General features: G+C 34.9%; 2 protein-coding genes across 2 annotated transcripts; both read left to right on the top strand.

Annotated features, from left to right (window-relative positions):
* Positions 1-823: 823 nt before the first annotated feature.
* On the top strand, positions 824-6,517 carry LOC112500830 (pyrophosphate-energized vacuolar membrane proton pump). The gene is made up of 8 exons (XM_025104424.1): positions 824-1,246; positions 2,871-3,445; positions 4,048-4,427; positions 4,566-4,652; positions 4,738-5,068; positions 5,494-5,904; positions 5,987-6,046; positions 6,166-6,517. Exons 1-8 carry the CDS (start codon positions 1,009-1,011, stop codon positions 6,370-6,372), a joined length of 2,289 nt encoding a protein of 762 aa, XP_024960192.1. The 5' UTR covers positions 824-1,008; the 3' UTR covers positions 6,373-6,517.
* A 10,649-nt stretch (positions 6,518-17,166) lies between these two features.
* Positions 17,167-18,705, top strand: LOC112500022 (arogenate dehydrogenase 2, chloroplastic-like). The gene has a single exon (XM_025103284.1). The coding sequence runs from the start codon at positions 17,167-17,169 to the stop codon at positions 18,703-18,705; it is 1,539 nt and encodes a 512-aa protein (XP_024959052.1).
* The last annotated feature ends 3,137 nt before the right edge of the window (positions 18,706-21,842 follow it).

The raw sequence follows: 21,842 nt of genomic DNA, 5'->3' as shown, positions 1-21,842 counted from the left end.
ATTAAATTTGAGTATTAAACACATACAAATAGCTTTTTACCGGATAAATATTTGAGTAAAAATAATTTTCATATAAAATATAAATATATTATAAAACATTTGACAAAAACTTTTAAAAACCATTTTTATGCGTAAAGTACTGTTTTTAATGCATATTACTTAAAACTCAAGATTGCAAGTAGATTGTGCGCAAGTACAACTTATTAAAGCTCTATATCTAAATTCGTGTAACTAACTGCATATAAACATAATCAAATACAGAATAAATATCTCATTTTAAATATAAAAAATCTAAAATATAATTAGGATAATCATTGAGTTCTAACATAATACTTAATTATTATATTTATAAAATGTTATATTATTAAATTAAAAATTTCATTATTAAATTTAAATTAAATTATAATAAAAAAATAAATTACATAAAAAATAGAATTTTTAAATAGTTAATTTGATATTAACATTGATATATATTTTTTAAAAATTTTATGATATTTTCAAATTTATATTTTATTCAAAAATAAAATCATTATTTCTTTCTTAAAAATACATAAAATCGTATTATAACATCGATACAGATAAATAATAAAATAAAATATTAAAATCGAGATATGTCTCGATGCATTATGTAAGTACTTTTCTAGTAAAATATAAATAAAAATAAAATGAATTATTCTCCAACACGATGTGTGTTACATTACATCTAACAATAAATTGGATTATAACCGTAAATTTGTTAGAAAAAAAAAATAACACAAAATTCATGCACCCAATCGTCTCTCTCATCATCAAATCACCACCTATTTCTCTCTCTATAGATACATACGCACCTATATATATACACAGAGAGAGGCTAAAAACCATCTCTATATATCATCCGAGGCCGCAGCTTCATTGCCACACACAACACCAAGAAATTAAACCCTCTTTCACTGTTTTAGTTAGTTTCGTTTTCCCTTTCTCCGATTTTGTTATCGTCGGAGCTCCGCCGTCCTCCGCCACAAGGTCATGGGGACGCCAACAATTCTTTCAGATCTCGGCACCGAAATCCTAATACCAATTTGCGCTGTCATCGGAATTGGATTCTCTCTATTCCAGTGGTTTCTCGTCTCAAAAGTGAAGCTCTCGCTGGATAAACCGGATGGAAAGAATGTGTTTACGGAGTCGTTGATTGAGGAAGAAGAAGGAATCAACGACCACAACGTTGTTCAGAAATGTGCTGAAATTCAGAACGCTATCTCTGAAGGTAATTATAAATTATAGTTCTTATTAGATCTCTATGTTTTGTGAAATCAAATCGTGAAAATTCAAATCATGAGTTATGAATCTCTTTAACATATTATCCTTGCAATTCTGGTTTTCTGTATTACCGATAATTTGAAGCTTGTTATGAATCATTGGTGATCTTCACGCACCGATGAGTTGAAGTTTGAGTGTTCTGGTTTATTTGATGCTCTTTTAATTCCATAATTGGAATATTCTTCCTGTTTATCATTTGATACTAGTAACAGTAACTCTTTCCATGAATAAGAATTGCTTTTTAACTTTAAATTGTCGCTGTGGCTTCTCCTGTACTTGTCATCATAGTTTATAGCATATAATTTTTTTTTATCTCCATCGTATTTGTTTGACTTGAAGTTTATTTTGTCTGCTTGATTTATAGTTATTATTCTTAATTGTAATAGTGATGTTGTTTGATTGATTCAAGTATATGTTTATCTATATGTACGTGTGGATCTATAATTAAATTCAAGTTTGTATACTTGAATTTTGCAATAATAGAACATATAATTTGACTGCTAATCTGTTGTCATTTTTAATTTTTTAATGAATATTCTTTCTGAACCTGGCATCCATAGTGTCATAAACTGTTTTTGACGCATTTTATTAAGATGCTGATTGATCCCTGTTGTTGATGCCTCCATGATCTTGGTGTTTAGATGTTGGTAGGAACTTCTAGTTATGGTCATTACTTTAATTCGACATGTAAGAGCATCTGATTTAGTCGTAGATCTGATTCTTTAACAAGTATATTTCATGATTAAAGATGAAGTTGATAGCCTTGTTTGAGTTTCTTACCCATTTTATAGGAATTGTTACTATCATGGATCAGAATTTAGATCTTACATCTTGACTTTGTTGTTAAAAGGTCAATTTTCTTTATCTTATTGTTTAGTATTAACCAATAAACTATGCTCCTTTGAATCTAATTTGTTACTTGTATGAACACATAAGTTGAAAAGTATTTGAGTTTGAAAAAGGGATACAAAAGTCATCAAAATTAGGAAGGAGAGGTGCTTCTGACTTCTGAGTTCTGGCACTTGCCAAACTGCTTAAAAGAGAATTAAACATTCACAAATTATGAGATCTTTATCCTCAATGGTTGACTAACATGGTGCAAAATAAGTTAAAACAGGATAAGAGTTAAGCGTAAATGCGTGTTTATGGTATATTGTTAATGTGTGAACTATGAGATAATTCTTCCATTTATTGGTTTTATTTTAGACTTGCAAGTACAGACCCGATCGTATATGAATGCATTTTTGTATAACTCGTATCCTCACCTGTGTACTTCAACATAGTGCATTAGATATATCCTTTGAAATTTCAACAAATGGATCATTCATGGTTTAATTTCTCATTGTGATAATTAAGTACATATTGAACAACTTATTCTTTCAGAAAAACCACAAATCTTGTAGGGAGTTGTTCTTATGATTTTATAACTTGTAAAGAATCGTATTATAACTTGTATCAAGAAATTATAGAAATTTGAACGTGGTCTTAATATTTTCCCTTCTTTTGAGAACTTTAGTGATTATTACTTCATAATTTGTGTGCTCTAATGTGATACACTGTTCATATTGCAGGAGCAACCTCTTTCCTATTCACTGAATACCAATATGTTGGTGTTTTCATGATTGCTTTTGCGGTTTTGATCTTTGTGTTCCTTGGTTCCGTTGATGGATTCAGTACCAGTAGCCAACAATGCACATATGACAGCACCAAGCAGTGCAAGCCTGCTCTCTTCACTGCTATCTTCACCAGTGTATCGTTTGTGCTTGGGTCTGTAACCTCAGTCATATCTGGTTTTCTTGGAATGAAAATTGCCACATATGCAAATGCCAGAACTACACTAGAGGCAAGAAAAGGTGTTGGAAAGGCTTTTATTGTTGCATTCCGTTCTGGAGCCGTTATGGGTTTCCTCCTAGCTGCAAATGGTCTCCTTGTCTTGTATATCACCATCAACCTCTTCAAGATCTACTACGGCAATGACTGGGAAGGGCTTTTTGAGGCTATAACTGGTTATGGACTCGGTGGTTCTTCCATGGCCCTTTTTGGCAGAGTTGCTGGTGGTATCTATACAAAGGCTGCTGATGTTGGAGCTGATCTTGTTGGCAAGGTCGAGAGGAACATCCCTGAAGATGATCCAAGAAATCCAGCGGTAACTTTTTTTTTCTCTTTCTATTTTTATATATATTTTTGGTAAGATTGTAGGCCGGCGGTGGATTGCATCTTTCAGAGGGGGAATACCCCCAAAAAGCTATGAGCCATTGCAAATTTCGACAGATAACGATGGTGATCAACCAAGTTGACAAATAATTCTTTCAATGTTGACTAGAAAAATGTTTTGGTGCCATGTTGCTTATTTATCATGCTAGAATGCTTGTGCATATTATTTGACATGTCAAGTTGTTGTCTAAGTTTTACCGCGATACAATATGAAATCATCCATTTGGCCAATAGTACATTATGATTTTGGTGATTAACCTAAAAATAAACTGACAATGAAGTGTTGAATTAAGAGGCACTTATCCGGCCATACTTGCACTTATGGATGATATGTAAATGGGAAAGCACACCCATTAAGATTCATTCAGGCGAGTGAACTTGAAAGAGGTCTGGCTGAGAAAGTGTTTGGAATCCTAAACAGTGATTAACTCATCCTTTTTTTTTTGTCTCTTTTTGGTCCTTTCTTTTTTGTCTCTTTTTGGTCCTTTTTTTTGTGGTTTTTCTTTATCAGCTGAAGTGGTGAATATGCTGCAGGTCATTGCTGACAATGTTGGTGACAATGTTGGGGATATTGCGGGTATGGGATCTGATCTCTTTGGCTCATATGCAGAGTCCTCCTGTGCTGCACTCGTGGTTGCTTCCATCTCCTCATTTGGGAACAATCATGAATTTACAGCAATGATGTATCCTCTCCTCATCAGCTCTATCGGTGTCCTTGTTTGTTTGCTCACCACCCTCTTTGCCACTGATTTTTTTGAAGTCAAAACTGTTAAGGAAATCGAGCCTGCTTTGAAAAACCAACTTATTATATCCACTGTTCTGATGACAATTGGTATAGCACTCATAAGTTGGATTGCCCTTCCTAACTCCTTCACCATCTTCAATTTTGGAGTCCAGAAGGAAGTTAAGAACTGGTAAGCTCAACATTTTAACTTTGTGCTCTTCATATCACCATTTGTATTCAGTGATTTGTGAATTTACTTAATTGACCATCCTTCCACATGATGTCGAATGAAAAGGGTATATGTAAACTTACTGATTTGGTTTTGCAGGCAATTGTTCTTATGTGTTGGTGTTGGTTTATGGGCTGGCCTTATAATTGGATTCGTAACAGAATACTACACTAGCAATGCTTACAGGTAGGAGTTTCTTTGTTTTTAATTTGTCAACTCTTGTATTGTTTGTTAAGGATTGGTTATGATTAACTCTGCTGTATCTTTTTAGCCCTGTGCAAGATGTTGCTGATTCTTGCCGTACTGGAGCTGCTACAAATGTCATTTTTGGTCTTGCTTTAGGATATAAGTCAGTAATCATCCCCATTTTCGCAATAGCAGTCAGTATTTTTGTTAGTTTTACCTTTGCTGCCATGTATGGAGTCGCTGTAGCCGCTCTTGGTATGCTGAGCACCATAGCCACTGGATTGGCCATTGATGCATATGGTCCCATCAGTGACAACGCTGGTGGCATAGCTGAAATGGCGGGGATGAGCCACCGCATTCGTGAAAGAACCGATGCCCTTGATGCTGCTGGAAACACCACTGCTGCCATTGGAAAGGTACATCCATCAATCTGCAAAACCTCTTTTATAAATATACAACACTGCCTTTCTTGTTTTCAAGTTCTTTCCCAAATGTTCTTTTTACACAATTTCCCCACACTATTCACAAAGCCGGGGGTCTTCACAGAAACAACTGCTATACTCTTTAGGGTAGAGGACAGGTATACCTACATCTCACCACTCCCACCCTCGACCCAGCATTTGGGTAGGATATTTATACATGGGTTTGTTTGGATTGGTTTGGTTTGGTGATATTTATGTATGGCAAAACTCACACACTCCACACCTTTGGTTAGGCTTGAACTATTGACTCTAGAAAAGGTTGGGCCAATGACACTTTGGTTGCAAAACCTTTTCTTCCACCTTTTTTCTCCTCTTTCTCATTATGTTGAGATCTTATGGGTTTTTTTTCTTTTCTTCAGGGGTTTGCTATAGGGTCTGCAGCCCTTGTATCCCTGGCCCTATTCGGTGCATTTGTAAGCAGGGCTGAAATCACAACTGTAGATGTGTTGACCCCAAAAGTCTTCATTGGTTTAATCGTGGGTGCCATGCTTCCTTACTGGTTCTCGGCCATGACAATGAAGAGTGTGGGAAGCGCAGCTCTTAAGATGGTTGAGGAAGTCCGCAGGCAATTCAACACCATCCCTGGCCTCATGGAAGGCACTGCTAAGCCTGACTATGCCACTTGTGTCAAGATCTCCACCGATGCCTCCATTAAAGAGATGATTCCTCCTGGTGCTCTTGTTATGCTCACTCCCCTCATTGTCGGGATTTTCTTTGGCGTTGAAACACTTTCAGGCGTCCTTGCTGGATCTCTCGTCTCTGGCGTACAGGTACCCCGCTAAAATTACAATAAGTATTCATCTTGAGGGGTATTTTATTACTAAACCAATTGTTTCTGACGATATAATGCAGATTGCTATCTCTGCATCCAACACTGGAGGTGCTTGGGACAATGCAAAGAAATATATCGAGGTATATCTGTCATAAGAACACTCTTTTCTTGATTTTTGTTAAATCTGATCTCCAAGATGCTGCTTTGGGGCGGAGTATATTGGGTTTGTTTATGGTTGTGATGAATGGAAGTTGTTCAGGCTGGTGCTTCAGAGCATGCAAGGACACTTGGACCAAAAGGGTCGGACGCACACAAGGCGGCTGTGATCGGTGACACGGTTGGGGACCCGTTAAAGGACACATCAGGACCGTCGCTGAACATCCTGATTAAACTGATGGCTGTAGAATCGCTTGTGTTTGCTCCATTTTTTGCCACCCATGGAGGTCTCCTGTTCAAGATTTTCTAGGTGATGTGTTGTTGCTCGAAAGTTTATTGCTTTTGTAGCTAGCTCCATATGTTTGGTGGCTTGAATTTGTGTACGACGTTGAAAACCATGAGCAATTAGAAAATTTTCCTGACACTAAATGAATGAATCATATGGTAATGGTCTATTTCTATTTCCATGAATTTTGATGAATAGACCAGCATGGAATGGTGTATCTGATCCCAATATTCTAAGCAGGATGTTCCCAATTTCATATAAAGATGCACGCAAAAAAGTCCAAGCTCCAAGTCTGGTTTGGGCCTATCGTCGAAGTCTGATCAGGCTGTGGGAATATCGGCTTGAAACAGCCTGACCTGAAACTGAAAGTGTCTTGAAAAACCATTTTAAGTTCGAAAAGGCCCAAAAATGTTCGGCCCTGAAATGCTTGATCAAAGAAAGCACAGCCTGGCGGAGCCCTAGAAAAGTCTGAACCCTTATTTCCTCTCACCGGAAATGGTCTTAGGAGGCCCAAGCCCCTAAACTTGTTCATTTTTTATGCTATTTCATAAATTAATATTAAGTTTGAACTCCAAATATTTAAGGAATGAGATCAATGAGTTGGGTTCCGGTGAGAAGGAGAGTTAAGCTGAGAAATGTAAGAAGAGATTTTCACCATTGGATGCATATTAGGATGAGATACATTGGATCAATCCCTGTATCAAACACGATTCATGAGTGGATTTGAGGTAAAATATGATCAAATGTCCAGATCTTTTCTTACGCTTCACATCTCAACTTTCCTTTTTGCACGATACTTCACACAAGATGAATAATGCATCATCCCATGTCTTACATACAAGAAGTCATATTAATTATAGTATTTGCTTTTTTCCTTTTCAATGATATTTGGTGATGTAACAACTTAATAATCAATATCATGTTGGCTTTTTGATGATTCTTTTATTTAGTGCATTAAAGTGTGAAACAAGTTCGGAATAGTTAATCTAAAATATGATAATGTTTGTCAAACAGGACGTCCTTGCAATATATTGGATTGATTCATGCAACTTTTAACTTTATGTACAAAAGTTTGAATGCTTCTGCAACTTGTTTGCTACACATACAAGGGAATATATTTTGCGAGTCCTCAAGTATTCAACACTCACTTGCTCTATCAATATTGAAGTGCAAAAAATCTCCTATCCATGAAACTTCTGATTTCATAATCATTTTTGTGTTCTACACAATCTTTGTTGAGGTTGGAATTTTTGATTATTGGATCAATGTCGCGATGGATGAAAGTCATCTTTTTGCATATATTTACTTGATAAGTTATTTCTTATTTGGATAATTCCTTGGGATACGTGATGGATTGTATATGTTGGTTTGAGCATTTGTGGTACACAATGTATTTATTACTTTGATGGATTTGGACCATTTATGCTCGCACAAGAGGAAAACCATGGGTCTGGGGATAAGGGTAAGAGAGTGTCAGAGATGAGGGTTGATCAAGGAAGGGTTTGAGTTATGGAGTAACTCATTCAGAGGTAGAATCCAGTGTATGCTTAGTGTAGTTATGGATTTGATTTTTTTATTTACGTTATGTTGTGTTTAGTGTCGTGTTTATAGTTGTCGGAAAAAATAAACACATGGTCATCGGAAAAGAGAAAAAAAGGGAGGTGGAGAGGGGGAACTGTTCACATTTTTTTTTACCTATTTATATTAATCACATATGTATGCATACTTCATTTATTTGTACATTGATTTTTTTTTATGAAAAGATAAAATGACCAAAAATGTCCTTAACTTAATCGCCTCTTTCATGGATCTTAGCAAACGACCATTTCAAGACAAAATACGAATCACAGTGACTTGATTCTTATGATTTTTTATTTTGTTTTGGATTCAGTCCCTACAACTTTTTTCTTAAGTATATATTATTTATATACGGCAAATAGAACAAATAAACTCACACAACCCTTTTCATATTTTGTGGGATTCGAGCACCTGACCTCCTAAGAGGCCAAATACTCACATACCATTAGACCAAATATCTTTTGGTAATTTGTTATTATAGAAAACTTCATTGTATAATATTTTACTGCTTTTGTTCCCTCTTACTTAATCCGTTAAAAATAATTGGTTAGGTGATGGTATTTTCATCATTTCCCTAGGTTTTTTTTTTCACATTTAATAAAAAATATTCTACATATTATGTTTAATACTTTTATATTTTACTTAAAAAAATAAAAAATTAATACCCCATCCCTCTTCCTTGGAGACAAAACCATTGATGGTACCACAACCATCACCAACCACGACCACTACCCATCATCACACGAAATATGAAAAATGTGCATAAACTTAATTGATGAATAAATACATTACATGGTCGGATGAACATGAGAAGGGCCAAGAATCTTACCGGGTAAGAGCGATGAGAATGAATGGAGATTCTTATCCGTTAAGTGAGGATGACGACTCTTACCCAGGTAAACGCTTACCCAATAAACATTTAACGGTCCCTAAGTAAAATAAGTTGGAGCGATAACTCCTACCTAATAAACGCCTATCTGATTACCGATTGGTAAGCGACCCCTAATAGCCCTAAAGCAGCAACACCAAGAGCTTCTAGAGTAGCATCGAACATTTTCTGTTTGGAGAGGTTATCCATAGTTAAGTTGAAGATCAATTTGTTCAATCCTATGTGAAGCCCCAATGCAAATGGGAAAGAAGTTAAGTGGCTGTTTGTTTACCTCTTAATAGTTTCATTAAAAGATAACCTATGAATCGTTAAGAGGTGAATCTTGTTTGGCAAAAAAATAGTCTGCCTGTTAATGGTTCTAAAACCATCTGAATGATTTTATATCTTGGATCTCCCTTAACCATTAAGAGTCCTAATTTTATTGTACACAATTACCAAACAATTATATTTCATTTTACATTATATCATGAAAGTCTCTTAATATCCAGGTTAATAAAAAAAATGTACGATAACCGGGTTTATCGGTTATAAAGTTTGGGGTTGTTTTCGAATAATGGTGGAAAGTTGAGGGGGTTAATTTGATTATGTTTTCAAAATATTTTAAATCAACCTTACGGCCTCTTATTATTATATGGTTGATTAAGTGAGATAATTATTTTATCTCTTTGGGATGATAAGTGAATTAAAAAAGAAGAAGAAGTTTTCGATGTGTTTTGGACCCGAGGAAACAGATACCGGAAGGGGAAGAAAGTAGAAGTTGTTTTCTATGATTCTTGTTCGGGATAATTGTTGTTGATTTTTCATCTTCATATCTGCATCTCTTTGTGAATTCAAGGTGAGTTTTATTTTAAAAGTATCATTTGATTTGCTTTTGGTGAAAAAACCGTATGGTTTCATACTTGAGATTTGAAGGTGTTTATATGCTATTTATTAACATAATTTTGGATTTTGATAGGTTATTATCATCTGTTTGTAATTAGGGTGACATAATCAGAAGTTGGATATATTTGGTAATAAGAGTGACATAATCAGCAGTTGAATATATTTTTGTAATGAAGTGACATAATCAAGAGCTGAGCATATTGGTATAAGGGTGACGTAATCAGTTTCTGGAAATGATGATCTTTGATCATGGAATATTGTTATCGCATCATACAGGAGTTGGTTATATCGCATCAGTGTGATGCGATGAATTGTGAATATCGCATCCTTGTGGTGCGACATGATGAGTTTATCGCATCTCTATGGTGCGACAAGTTACTGTTACCGCATCAGTTTGTGCGACAAACGGAGGTCATCGCATGTGCTTGATGCGATGAGTTGGTTTATCGTATCTTTGAGATGCAACAAGTGTGTTTATCGCATCACCCCTTGCGACAAAGGTGGTTATCTCATGTGTTTGATGCGACAAATTGGGTTTATCGCATTAGTTGGATGCGACAAAATATGTTCATTTATATATTTAATGCGACAAGTTGATGTATTATGAGTTTGATGCGACAAATGGTTTATTATGTTGTTCAATGCGATAAAATGGAGTTATCTCATCTTTATGATGCGACAAAAGAAGGTTTGTTAAATTAAATCTTATTTTTATGATATCTTTGATGAAGGATTTTTCAAAAATATGTTTTGGTGATTTTCACCATGTAATGGCAATCAAAGAGATTTCTCACTAGACCTTAAGGTCTAACTCTCATTTGTATTTCAAAATGTGCATTACAGATCGGACACAATCAAACGATAAAGGAAAATGAAAAGTTGTGAAGAACTTATATTTGCTTGCATGAAATGTTGGGAACCTGTGATATCTTTTGTATTTGAATACTTGTTATGAATACAAGTTTTGTACTAAGATAGGTGGAAAAATTTGGTAGCTACTTTTGTATTGTAGCTTTTGTATACATTTTGGACCGAATGTGTAAAGTTATATATTCTTAATAGATGAAAATATATGTTTATATACAAATGTGATCTTGGGGTGTTACAAAATGCTTCTCATTTAATAGATTTCTTTAATGACCCTTAGAGAGAATAATCAAATCCGAAAGTTTTTACAAACCATGATAACCATTTTGTAATTTCGAAAAGTGTTATTTTCGATAAACCACAAGAAACAAAAAAAAACTTGAAAATGATAAAATATATGAAATATTTTAATATTATAATTAATGTTGGATTCTTCAAAATGAGAAATATGTTGGAGATAACTGTAATTTTTTAGTGATTTTGACTTTTACTTCTTCATTTTAGAGAAATTTTGGGGAATCTGTTGAAGATGCTCTTAAAGATTTAATTGGTGTAAAATAAATTGCCGTACATATATAAAATCTGTATTTTTCTTCGTTTTTTGAAAAATTTGTTAAAAATGCTCTAAATGTCAGCTACATGAAAATTAATCATATTTTTTGCATGATTTTCAAAGCATATTTTATCATTCTGTCCTAGAGATGGAAACAGGGCGGGTAATGCATTCCCTGATCCCCCTCGACTAGGCATGGGAATTGGCCTTGACCCGTCGGGGACGGGATTCCCCGTTAAACCGGGTCTCGGGGACGGGGATCCCCGTTTGGCTCAAACCGGGGATGGAGACGGGGACGGGTATCACATCCCCCGCTTCGCCCCGTACCTATATATATATATATATATATATATATATATATTAATAAATTGTATTATATATTATTTATTTCTATTAAATCGGGAAATAGTAATTTCTATTTCAATATATTTTGGATATTACTCAATATGTTTTGCTACATGTGATGTTAATTTTTTTAGATTAAATTTAATTTTTTTGTTTTCGATTTATTAATTATTATATGTTGACGTATATATTTATTTTTTTGTATTAATTTAAACTCCTTTTGATTTTAGGTTTATTGGAAAATATGAGATTTAAACATGTGTAGCGTCTCACACATTTGATTTAATTTGTTTTTAAACAAACAGGAAAAAAAATCCCCGTTTCCCCGTTAGAGACGGAGATGAGGATATGATCAAATTCCCTGGTGGGGATAGGGACGGGGACGAGGACAAAGATCGGGGATCAGGGACGGGGATTGAAGTCCTCGCCCCATTACCATCCCTACCCTCGACACGGTCCCGAGGGGTTTGGAGCACCCCGTTGGGTACCCGTTTAGTAAAAAATTATTAATAATGTATTTTATAATTAAAATTTATAATAAATCATCATTACAGAAAATGTCATTATTGAAAATCAAATATATTTATCATTTAATAATAAATGTATACACACATATACATAGGGTTTCTTTCTTTTGCAAACCATTCGAATGTTACAAACCTTAAAAACAAGGTCTTTTGGTCTTTTTATCAAATTTCTATTTTTAGGAATATTTGTAATTTTCTTAAATATTTCATATAATATCAAATAAATCCCCGGGCTCCTCCTCGCCTTTTTTTCAACCGTTTTGTTTTTTTATACGAAACCAAACACATTATTGCGTCACTTATGAAACAACATATTAACTTTTTAATGTGTAAAAGGTTTTTGTTTCTCATGCGAAGCCGCCAAACCAATTATTGGTTCTCCTATGAAACAATTACAATTTCTGTTACCTATTTTCATACAAGAGTTGTTTCATAATAACATTTCATATGTGAAGCCACTGGCATATCTTATGAAACAATATACTAATTTTTTTAAACAATTCATAATAATATTTCATGTATATATATATATATATATACACACACACACACGTGCGTGTAAACCATGGGAGCAAAGCACATGCCCAATCCCTATGCCGTCATTGACCACCCCTACCCTTAAATCATATTTGGAACTGTCTCCAACCATCTTTTCCCAGACTCTGGCTCCCGTTCTATATACATTTGTATTTATTTACATACACACACACACACACACACTATATATATATATATATATATACATATGTTAAAAAAATTAAAAAATTATTCAGGGTTGTATTACGAGCAAGTAATGTCATCCCTGACCCCGCTTCGAGTATAAACATAAATCCACATCCCCACTAAAGCGGGGAATCTCGTCCCGTTATGGTCGGATACCTGCCTGAGTTGCCTCTACTGATAAAATTTTCATCTCTAGATAAATCTTTAATTATTACACTTTACTAAAATTGTGCGAATTTTTCATTATGGACACTTATTTTGGAACGAATGTAGTATTATTTTCTTAATTAAAAATTGATTTATGTCACATCATGTTTTTTTTGTTTTTTTAAGTGTATTTATAAAAATGTATAAATAATTTAATATATAAGATTTTGGTTATAAAAAGATACAAAGAATATTGATATAATTTTTTAATTAGATTATAAATTAGCATTATATTCCATTTTTTTTTATAAATTTAACATTAACATATAAATGAAAAAATGTAAAATATAATTATATAAAAATTATTTTGTATTTGTAAATAGATTAAATGTTTACGAAACATTAAATATTTTAATCCTTTTTAATGCATAATTTATAAAAGAAAAATGTATAACCCAACCCTTGCGGGTTGAGTTGAGTAGGCGCTGGGTTGGATAGGTGAGTTAGTGGTTATACAAATTTGACGAATGAAATATATTTTAAACTTAAGTTTGTAGGAGCAGACCATAAAGCGACTTATCTAAAAGTATTGCAATAGGTTTATAGGACGTTTTTTAGCGTTCAACAAGTTTTTTATCACGATTTTTTTAAATAAAGTGTCGTATTAGCTATTTTATGCAACAATTTTGAAAGTATGTTATAAACTCATCTATTTATATGACACTTGTGTTCATATGAAACTTTTTCAAATAATGCCGTAAAAAATAATTAATACAACACTTTATTTTAAAAGCGTCATAAAAACTTGTTAGTGACAAGACGTTTTAGCGGCGAATTAGCGAGGGATTTCTAGTGACAAATTAGCGAGAAACTTTTAACGACAAATTAGTGACACTCTACTAACTTTTAGCGACGTCTTTCCGTCGCCAATTTTTATAAACTAAAAAAAAGTTATGTATTTCATTTATATTTAATACAAAACCTGCCCACAAATTCAAATTAACAAACTAAAACTACCCAACAAATTAGAAATAACCAATTCATACAATTCAAAATACCAATCTAACTAGGGAGATAAAAGGATGAGGAGGAGAGTGTATCTACGCTACTGCATTAAAGTAACAAACTGTTGCAATAAGATGACTTGCTCAGCTAACTAGGCAGCATAGCTGGCCTGTTGGGCCTCCACATCTACCTTACTCTTCGTACGATCTCCAGCTCGGCTGTTCATCCTGTAGCTTCTCCTCCACGATCCTTCCCATTTTCGTTTTTAAACTCAACCACCTGTAAATATTCAATATTTGACAAAAATCAATAATTTGTTGGCAATGAAAAGTAATGACATGATATATAAAAATATAACCAACATACTTCTGCTACCAATATAGTAACGGATGATCTCTTGGTGCTGCTAGTGCAACTATTGGTCATAGCATAATTGGGATCCTGGGAGATCTCGAACCCAAAAAGACGGCATTCCCTTCGTCCTCCAACACTCTGTACTAGATTGGGCCTCGTCCCTAAGCTCTCGAAACCGCTCCTATGGTTTACCAAAACAAAAACGGATGGCTTATATCTGTAGACATTTCAACAACATAATAACTGTAAGTCAAACATATCAAATGCCTCCTTTTGACAATTATAATATTCTAATTACCAATGGTAGTCACATTGCCAATCGACCTATCTACTTAGCCTAATGTATGTCCAATAGTGGCAGCCCAAACAAGTAGTTTCACTACGTTTATTAAAATATATTACTTTAAACCTACCAAACGGTTTTATAAAACAAAGTATACTAACAGTTACTCTAGCCGCTTGGGGGTAAACGAACATCGAAGGATCAATAGGTGGGATCTCCAATGACCGGTATCCCACACCTGTTAAAAACATAACATATAAGTTGCGATAAAACAAAGGTAATGCACAAAACTCAGAATAAAGATAAAACCCTGATCAATCATGCTGAGCCAATACGACTCTGGGATCCAAAGAAGGTGGTGTCCTCTGAGGGATGTGAAGTCTTGCTCGTCCCACCTCACCCCCCTCCAAATTATAGGCTTGTGCCACGACTCATTTCTTTCACCCCTCATTCAATCCTCATACATATTGTGCATGGTATGGGCCATGCATCATAGACCTCTACCTTTTGTGTCGGGCCCCATTGAAACTTGTCCTACATACACAAGATTTGTATAAAGGTAAAAACATTAAACTGGTATGTACAATTACTTTAAAATAGATTCATGTACATTGATCATATATATACATATACAACATATATACAACACATGTATACATCATATGCGGGTACCAAACAACACACACATTATCTATACATTCATATATACACATGCACACACACACACACACACACATATATATATATATATATACACACACACACACACACACATGTACACAACACATATATACATCATATACGGTTACCAAACAACATAAACATAATCTATACATTCACATATACACATGCATATATACTTATATACATGTATCCATGATATATCATATATACAATTATACACAGATCTATCACAATTAGCAACCAACACATATACATCCACATATACACATAGACACGTATAGACATAGACATACAAGCACACATATACATATGTATCACCATACATATAATCATGGGCGGATGCATATGGAGACCATTGGGGTCCTGGCCCCCCAACAAAAAAATGTTTAGAAAGCCTATTTTTTATTTGTAGTTTTTAATTTAATTTAGTTGGGCCCCCAACAATAAAATTATGAAGGCCCCCTCCTTAGTCCTTCTCCTTCACAGTTCACACGGTAACAGTTCACGCCTTCACCTTCACAGTTCACGCAGTCTGCTTACCTACTCCAGTCTCCAGTCTCTAATTTGATTTGGGTAAAATTTTTGATTTCTAAATTCCAATATTTAATTTTGAATGACTTTGATTTTGTTGTTTGCTTCATAATTGATAATTTGGTATTTTGGTAAATGCTTTATGTTAGGTTAATTTTGCAATTTTATAGACATATAGTAATGTTAGGTTAATTTTGCAATTTTATAGACATATAGTAATGTTAGGTTAATTTTGCAATTTTGTGGAAAAATGGAAATGTTAGGCTAATTTTGCAATTTTGTAGGAAATATTAAGTTAACTTTGTAAGAAAATGAAAATGTTAGAAAAATGGAAATGTTACGTTAATTTTATAATTTTGTAGGGAAATGAAAATGTTAGGTTAATTTTGCAATTTTGTAGGAAATATTAGGTTAACTTTGTAAGAAAATGGAAATGTTAGACAAATGGAAATGTTAGGTTAATTTTGCAATTTTGTGTTGAAAAGCAGTATGCAAGACAATTAAAGATCCAAGTGTTATTTGTGAATTATATGATCAGGCAGAAGGAATAATTCCTAGTTGGTAGGTCTCATTGGAAGCTCATCTTAAGAAGAGTACTAAAAGATTAAAACATAAGCCTTAGAAGTCACTCTCCACCACATCATTGCATTTCAGTACGCATGATACTCAGTACCACATATGAAAAGATAATACAAGTCATATTCACTCAACAAATATAAATTGTAGGGTCAATACCTAGCTTATTTCAACCGTATCAGTTATCTTTATTCGGTTACACCGAACAGTTTAAACCTAAAAATGAAAACCCGAAACCTTTTTTGGTTCGGACGAATTGTTCGGTTTCGAAATTTTTTCGACCCTCCTAAGTGTGGCCCCAAGCATAATAGTTTCTAGATCCCGCACTGCATATAATGCATTTTTATATATAGTACTATAACATATATATACACATGTATATACATATAACAAAAACCAATACGCACACTTACACATGCACACATATAACACGGACCGACAAATAGATATAACACATACAAATGAGAAAACAATATTATTATTATTAAAATTTCACGAATTTTGACACATTTTTCTCGTTTCTTCAAACCAATAATTGCATTTCCAACAAAATCTTTGGAAATTTTTATTTTCATATTATTTTCGTTTTATTTTTTCGATGGTGTTCGGTAAGCAACCGGATACGAGCAAACGTCGTTCGTGGTCGTGTAGCCACATAAAAGAAAATTCTAATTTATTATAAATAAAATAAATAAATAACAAACGTATTTTTAATTTAATAAAAGTTATAGTAAATTACATTATTACCCTTGTAAGGTGTCTCTACCAAATTGCTTCCCCGCCTATAAAACAAGCTCACATTCCACCTCCTTTCAAAGTAAATCAGTTCACCGTCGCCGGCGAAGTCAGAGTAAGCAAGAACCGTCGTCGGAAAATGCATTCCAGCTCTCTGACGGTATCTCGGTTCTCCAATCTTTCCGACCACCACCATCTCCACCGTGGCAGCTGCATTCGCCACCCTCCCTCCCATTCTCCACCACCGCCACCTTCTCATCTACCAAAGACCCAAATCCTACGCCTCCGTCGCAATTTCCAAATCTCCGCCATAGACACCGCTCAACCCTTCGACAACGATTCCAAAATGTCCGACCACATCGCCAAATCCAAACCACTTAAAATCGCCGTTGTAGGGTTCGGCAACTTTGGCCAGTTCCTTGCGAAATCCCTAGCTCGTCAAGGCCACACCGTCCTTGCACACTCCCGCACCGATTACTCCGCGGTGGCAGCGGAACTCGGCGTCTACTTTTACTCTAACGCCGACGACCTCTGCGAAGAACACCCCGAGGTAATCCTCCTTTGTACATCAATCCTTTCAACCGATAAAGTACTCCGATCATTACCATTACAAAGATTGAAACGAAGCACGTTATTCGTAGATGTTTTATCCGTTAAAGAATTCGCTAAAGATTTGTTCTTGCAAATATTGCCACCACATTTCGATATTTTATGTACCCATCCAATGTTTGGGCCTGAAAGTGGTAAACACAGTTGGAAAGATCTTCCATTTGTGTATGATAAAGTTAGAATCGGTCATGATGAAGCTAGGGTTTCACGTTGCCAAAGGTTTCTTGATTCTTTTGCAAAAGAAGGGTGTATAATGATGGAAATGGGATGTGCTGAACATGATCAGCATGCAGCTGAGTCTCAATTCATAACCCATACAGTTGGGAGGATCTTGGAGAAGTTGGATTTGTATAGTACTCCAATTAACACTAAAGGGTATGAGAAATTGTTGGATTTGGTGGATAATACATCAAGTGATAGTTTTGAGTTGTATTATGGGTTGTTTATGTACAATAAGAATGCAATGGAGCAGTTGGAAAGGTTGGATTTGGCTTTTGAATGGTTGAAGAAAGAGTTGTTTGGTCATTTGCACGAGGTTTTGAGGAATCAATCGTTTGGTTTGGGAGGTCGGCATTTGGGCTTTTCACATGAAGCACCAGTCTTGTCGAAGTTGCCTCGTAATGGGAATGGGAATAAGTTGTCTCTTAACAGGAATGGGAATGGGAATGGGTTGTCTCTTAACGGGAATGGAAATGGGAATAGGAATGAGAATAAGTTGTCTTTTAAAGGGCATGAGAATGTAAATGGGCTTTCTCTTAACAAGAATAGGAATGAGAATGGGTTGTCTCTTAACGGGAATGGAAATGGGAGTAAGTTGTCCCTTAACGGAAACGGGAATGAGAGTAAACTGTCTTTTAACAGGAATGAGAATGGAAATAAAAATAAGTTATCTTTTAACGAAAATGAGAATGAGAATGACAATAAGTTGTATCCTAACAGGAATCAAAATGATAATGGGAAAGGAAATAAGGTGCCTCCTAATGGGAATGAGAATGAGAATGGGAATGGGAATGGAATGTTGCATCTTAATGGGAATGGGAATGGGAAAACACTGGCATTGCGATCTTAATGGGATCCTATTCCTGTTTTGAATTTTGTATGTAATATTTTTTATATTGGATTATGATATTGTAGAAATGGCATGTAATAAATGCATGGCCATAAGTCATTATGACCAAGTTATTGAATGGAATTTATTTGTACAAATAGTCAAATAGACAATGTAATAAATGGTTTTTATGAATATGTTAATGAATCAAGTTAATCTATTTTTTTATTATTCTTGATATCTAACCCGTTATGCGAGTCGATTAATACAGAACGACCATCAACTTTGCATATAGCCCGAAGTCATCGCATTTGAACCTCCGTGGCCACAAGGGAATTTTATTCCTCCTTGTATTTGAACCTGTGACCTCCTGGTACTTTTGACATTTGAAGCCAAGCTCAAACTAATCAGACACCATCCTTGTGGTTTACTTAATCTACTTTTGTACCATCTAATCAAATGTTTTCGACGGATTTGGATTTAAAATATTTTAGAAAATTAATTAAAAAATATTTAATTTAAGGTATGTTTGGTTTAATGGAATGTCTTTGACGGAGTTGAATTTCGTGTAATGATTTAGATTATTTGGTGTTTTTGGTTTGTAGGATTTGAAATGGAATAGAACTAGGGGTGAACAAAAAACCGTCAACCCGCGAAACCCGCCCAACCCAAACCGCTAACAACCCGATTAAACCCAACCCGCCAAACCGCTAACCGCTAATTAGAATGGTTGAAATTGGGTTGGCATAACGTAACCCAACCCAAACCGCCAACCTGCCGCTAATGTATATTTTTTTTTTATAAAATTATGTATATATATACATATATGTGTGTGATATTTACAAAAATTAAGAAGGTGTTTCATGTTAGCCCAAGTACAAACATGCCTCTTTTGACTTAAATGTTATGTGTTACTTGTTAGCCCAATACAAACACTCAAACAGGCCAATAGGTAACAGCCCAACAAAAATAGGAAATAGCAATTAGATTTAGAAATTAACTCAAAAGTCAAAACAACCCTACCGTCTCCTTCTCGGCTTCTCCTACAACCCTACCATCTCCTTCTCGGCTTCTCCCACAGCAGCGACCGACGCTACCGTCTCCTTCTCCTAAATCTACCTCCGTCGCCATCTCCCTCCGTCGCCATCTCCCTCCGTTGCTGTTTCCCTCCGTCGCCATCGTCATCTGTCGCCATCGCCATCGTCAACTGTCGCCGTCGCCATCGTCATCCGTCGTCGTCGCCATCGTCATCCGTCGTCGTCGCCTCCGTCGTCATCTCGGTCTGTCGCTGTCTCCGTTCGTCACCGTCTCCGTCCGTCGCCGTCTCCCTTCGTCGCCACCGTACTCGCAGCAAGTAACAACTAAACAGAAATCGTAAGGAACCTTCTTTTTCACGTATGCTTAGCTATTAATTTAACTGTCAGTCTTTAGTTTAATTGTGTATGTATTTCTGTTGGTTTATTGATTTATTTTGTTGCCTATTTTGAGGGTTAATTTTCTGAAAATGTTATCTTAATTGACTATATATAGGAACAATGGAAGATATTCCTAAATCTCCAAAAATCGCAGACAATGATGAACTAAACTCATCTAAGAAAAGGGGTGGTAGAACTTCAAACGTTTGGGATCACTTTTCAAAAAAGGACTCTAGATGTTTTTGTAATTATTGTGGAAAAGACTATGCTTACCATAGTAAGAAAATTGGTACAAGTTCTTTGTGGAATCACCTAAGGAACCAATGTAAGAAATATTTGGATAGTTTTAGCGATAAAAAACAAAAATTTCTTAACTTTCCTACTCTCAATGAAATGAGGTGTCATTTAATAAAGAGAGATGTCGCAAAGCCGTGGCTAGGTTTGTGCTTAAGGATGAACAACCCTTTAGTGTTGTAGAGGGTGAAGGATTTAGGGAACTTGTTCATGAGTTGCAACCAAAATTTGGTGTTCCTAGTAGAATGACTGTTGCTAGAGATGTTTATAAGTTGTTTTGCAATGAGAGGATTAAATTGAAGAAAGAGTTGACAAATGTCGGTCAAAGAATATGTTTAACAACTGATTGTTGGACATCTTCCACACAAATGTCTTATATGTGTCTCACTGCACATTACATTGATAGTAATTGGCATTTACGGAAAATAATTATAAACTTTTGTCAGATTTCAAGTCATAAGGGTGAGACAATTGGTAAGGTTATTGAAGCTTGTTTGCTTGGGTGGGGGATTGAGAATGTTTTTAGTATTACGGTTGATAATGCATCTGCAAATGATGTAGTTGTTGCTTTTGTTAGAAGAAGGGTTAATGCATGGAATGGATCTATTCTTAATGGTGAGTACATGCATTTAAGATGTAATGCTCACATAGTAAACCTAATTGTAAACGAGGGGTTGAAAAAGATGCATAATTCAATTACTGCAATTCGTAGCTGTGTTAGATATATTCGTTCATCTCCTTCAAGGTTGCAAAAGTTTAAATCTTGCGTTGAGAAAGAAAAAGTTGATTACAAGGGGTGGTTAGTTTTAAATGTTCCTACAAGATGGAATTCTACTTTCATGATGTTGAATGTAGCTCTCAAATTTGAAAAGGCATTTGAAAGGTACGCGGATGAAGATGACAAGTTTTTGAGTTATTTTGAGAAGAAAGAAAATGATAAGAAGAGGATTGGACCACTGAGTTCTAGTGATTGGGAGTGTGCTTCTATTTTTGTCAAATTTTTGTCCACTTTTTGCGAAGTTACTTTGAAGTTTAGTGGCACATTGCACATAACTTCCAACAACTTCTTTCATGAGCTTTGTGAGATTGATTCTCAATTGGGTTACTTGGCTAGTAACAATGGTTCATTGTTATACACCATGGCTACTAAGATGAAGAGTAAATATGATAAATAATGGGGTGATCCAGATCGCATCAATCCCATGTTGTTTTTGGCAGTTGTACTTGATCCGAGGTATAAGTTGAAGTATTTGAAGTTTTGTTTTGAATCCTTATATGATGCTCAAACTGTTGCTAAGCTTGTTGTTAAGGTGGAACAAATTCTTCATCAGTTATATAATCAATATTCACAAGGTGGTAAAGATGGTGATGAGGTTAGTTACTCATTTTTTAAAATTTAATTATGCATGTTAATATGTTATCGTTTGTTGAGTTTATATTCATTTTTTT

Source organism: Cynara cardunculus (assembly GCF_001531365.2).
Source record: "Cynara cardunculus var. scolymus isolate 2C chromosome LG 17, CcrdV1, whole genome shotgun sequence".
NCBI lineage: Eukaryota > Viridiplantae > Streptophyta > Magnoliopsida > Asterales > Asteraceae > Cynara > Cynara cardunculus.
This window is presented reverse-complemented; position numbering and strand designations above follow the sequence as displayed.

What these genes read in the sequence shown, in the direction of transcription:
- LOC112500830 (XM_025104424.1), top strand. Translation starts at nt 1,009, where the DNA reads ATGGGGACGCCAACAATTCTTTCAGATCTCGGCACCGAAATCCTAATA. An exon ending in CAGAAGGAAGTTAAGAACTG is followed by an intron (nt 4,428 to 4,565) that starts GTAAGCTCAACA and finishes TTGGTTTTGCAG; the next exon opens with GCAATTGTTCTTATGTGTTG. An exon ending in CTCTCGTCTCTGGCGTACAG is followed by an intron (nt 5,905 to 5,986) that starts GTACCCCGCTAA and finishes GATATAATGCAG; the next exon opens with ATTGCTATCTCTGCATCCAA.
- LOC112500022 (XM_025103284.1), top strand. Translation starts at nt 17,167, where the DNA reads ATGCATTCCAGCTCTCTGACGGTATCTCGGTTCTCCAATCTTTCCGAC.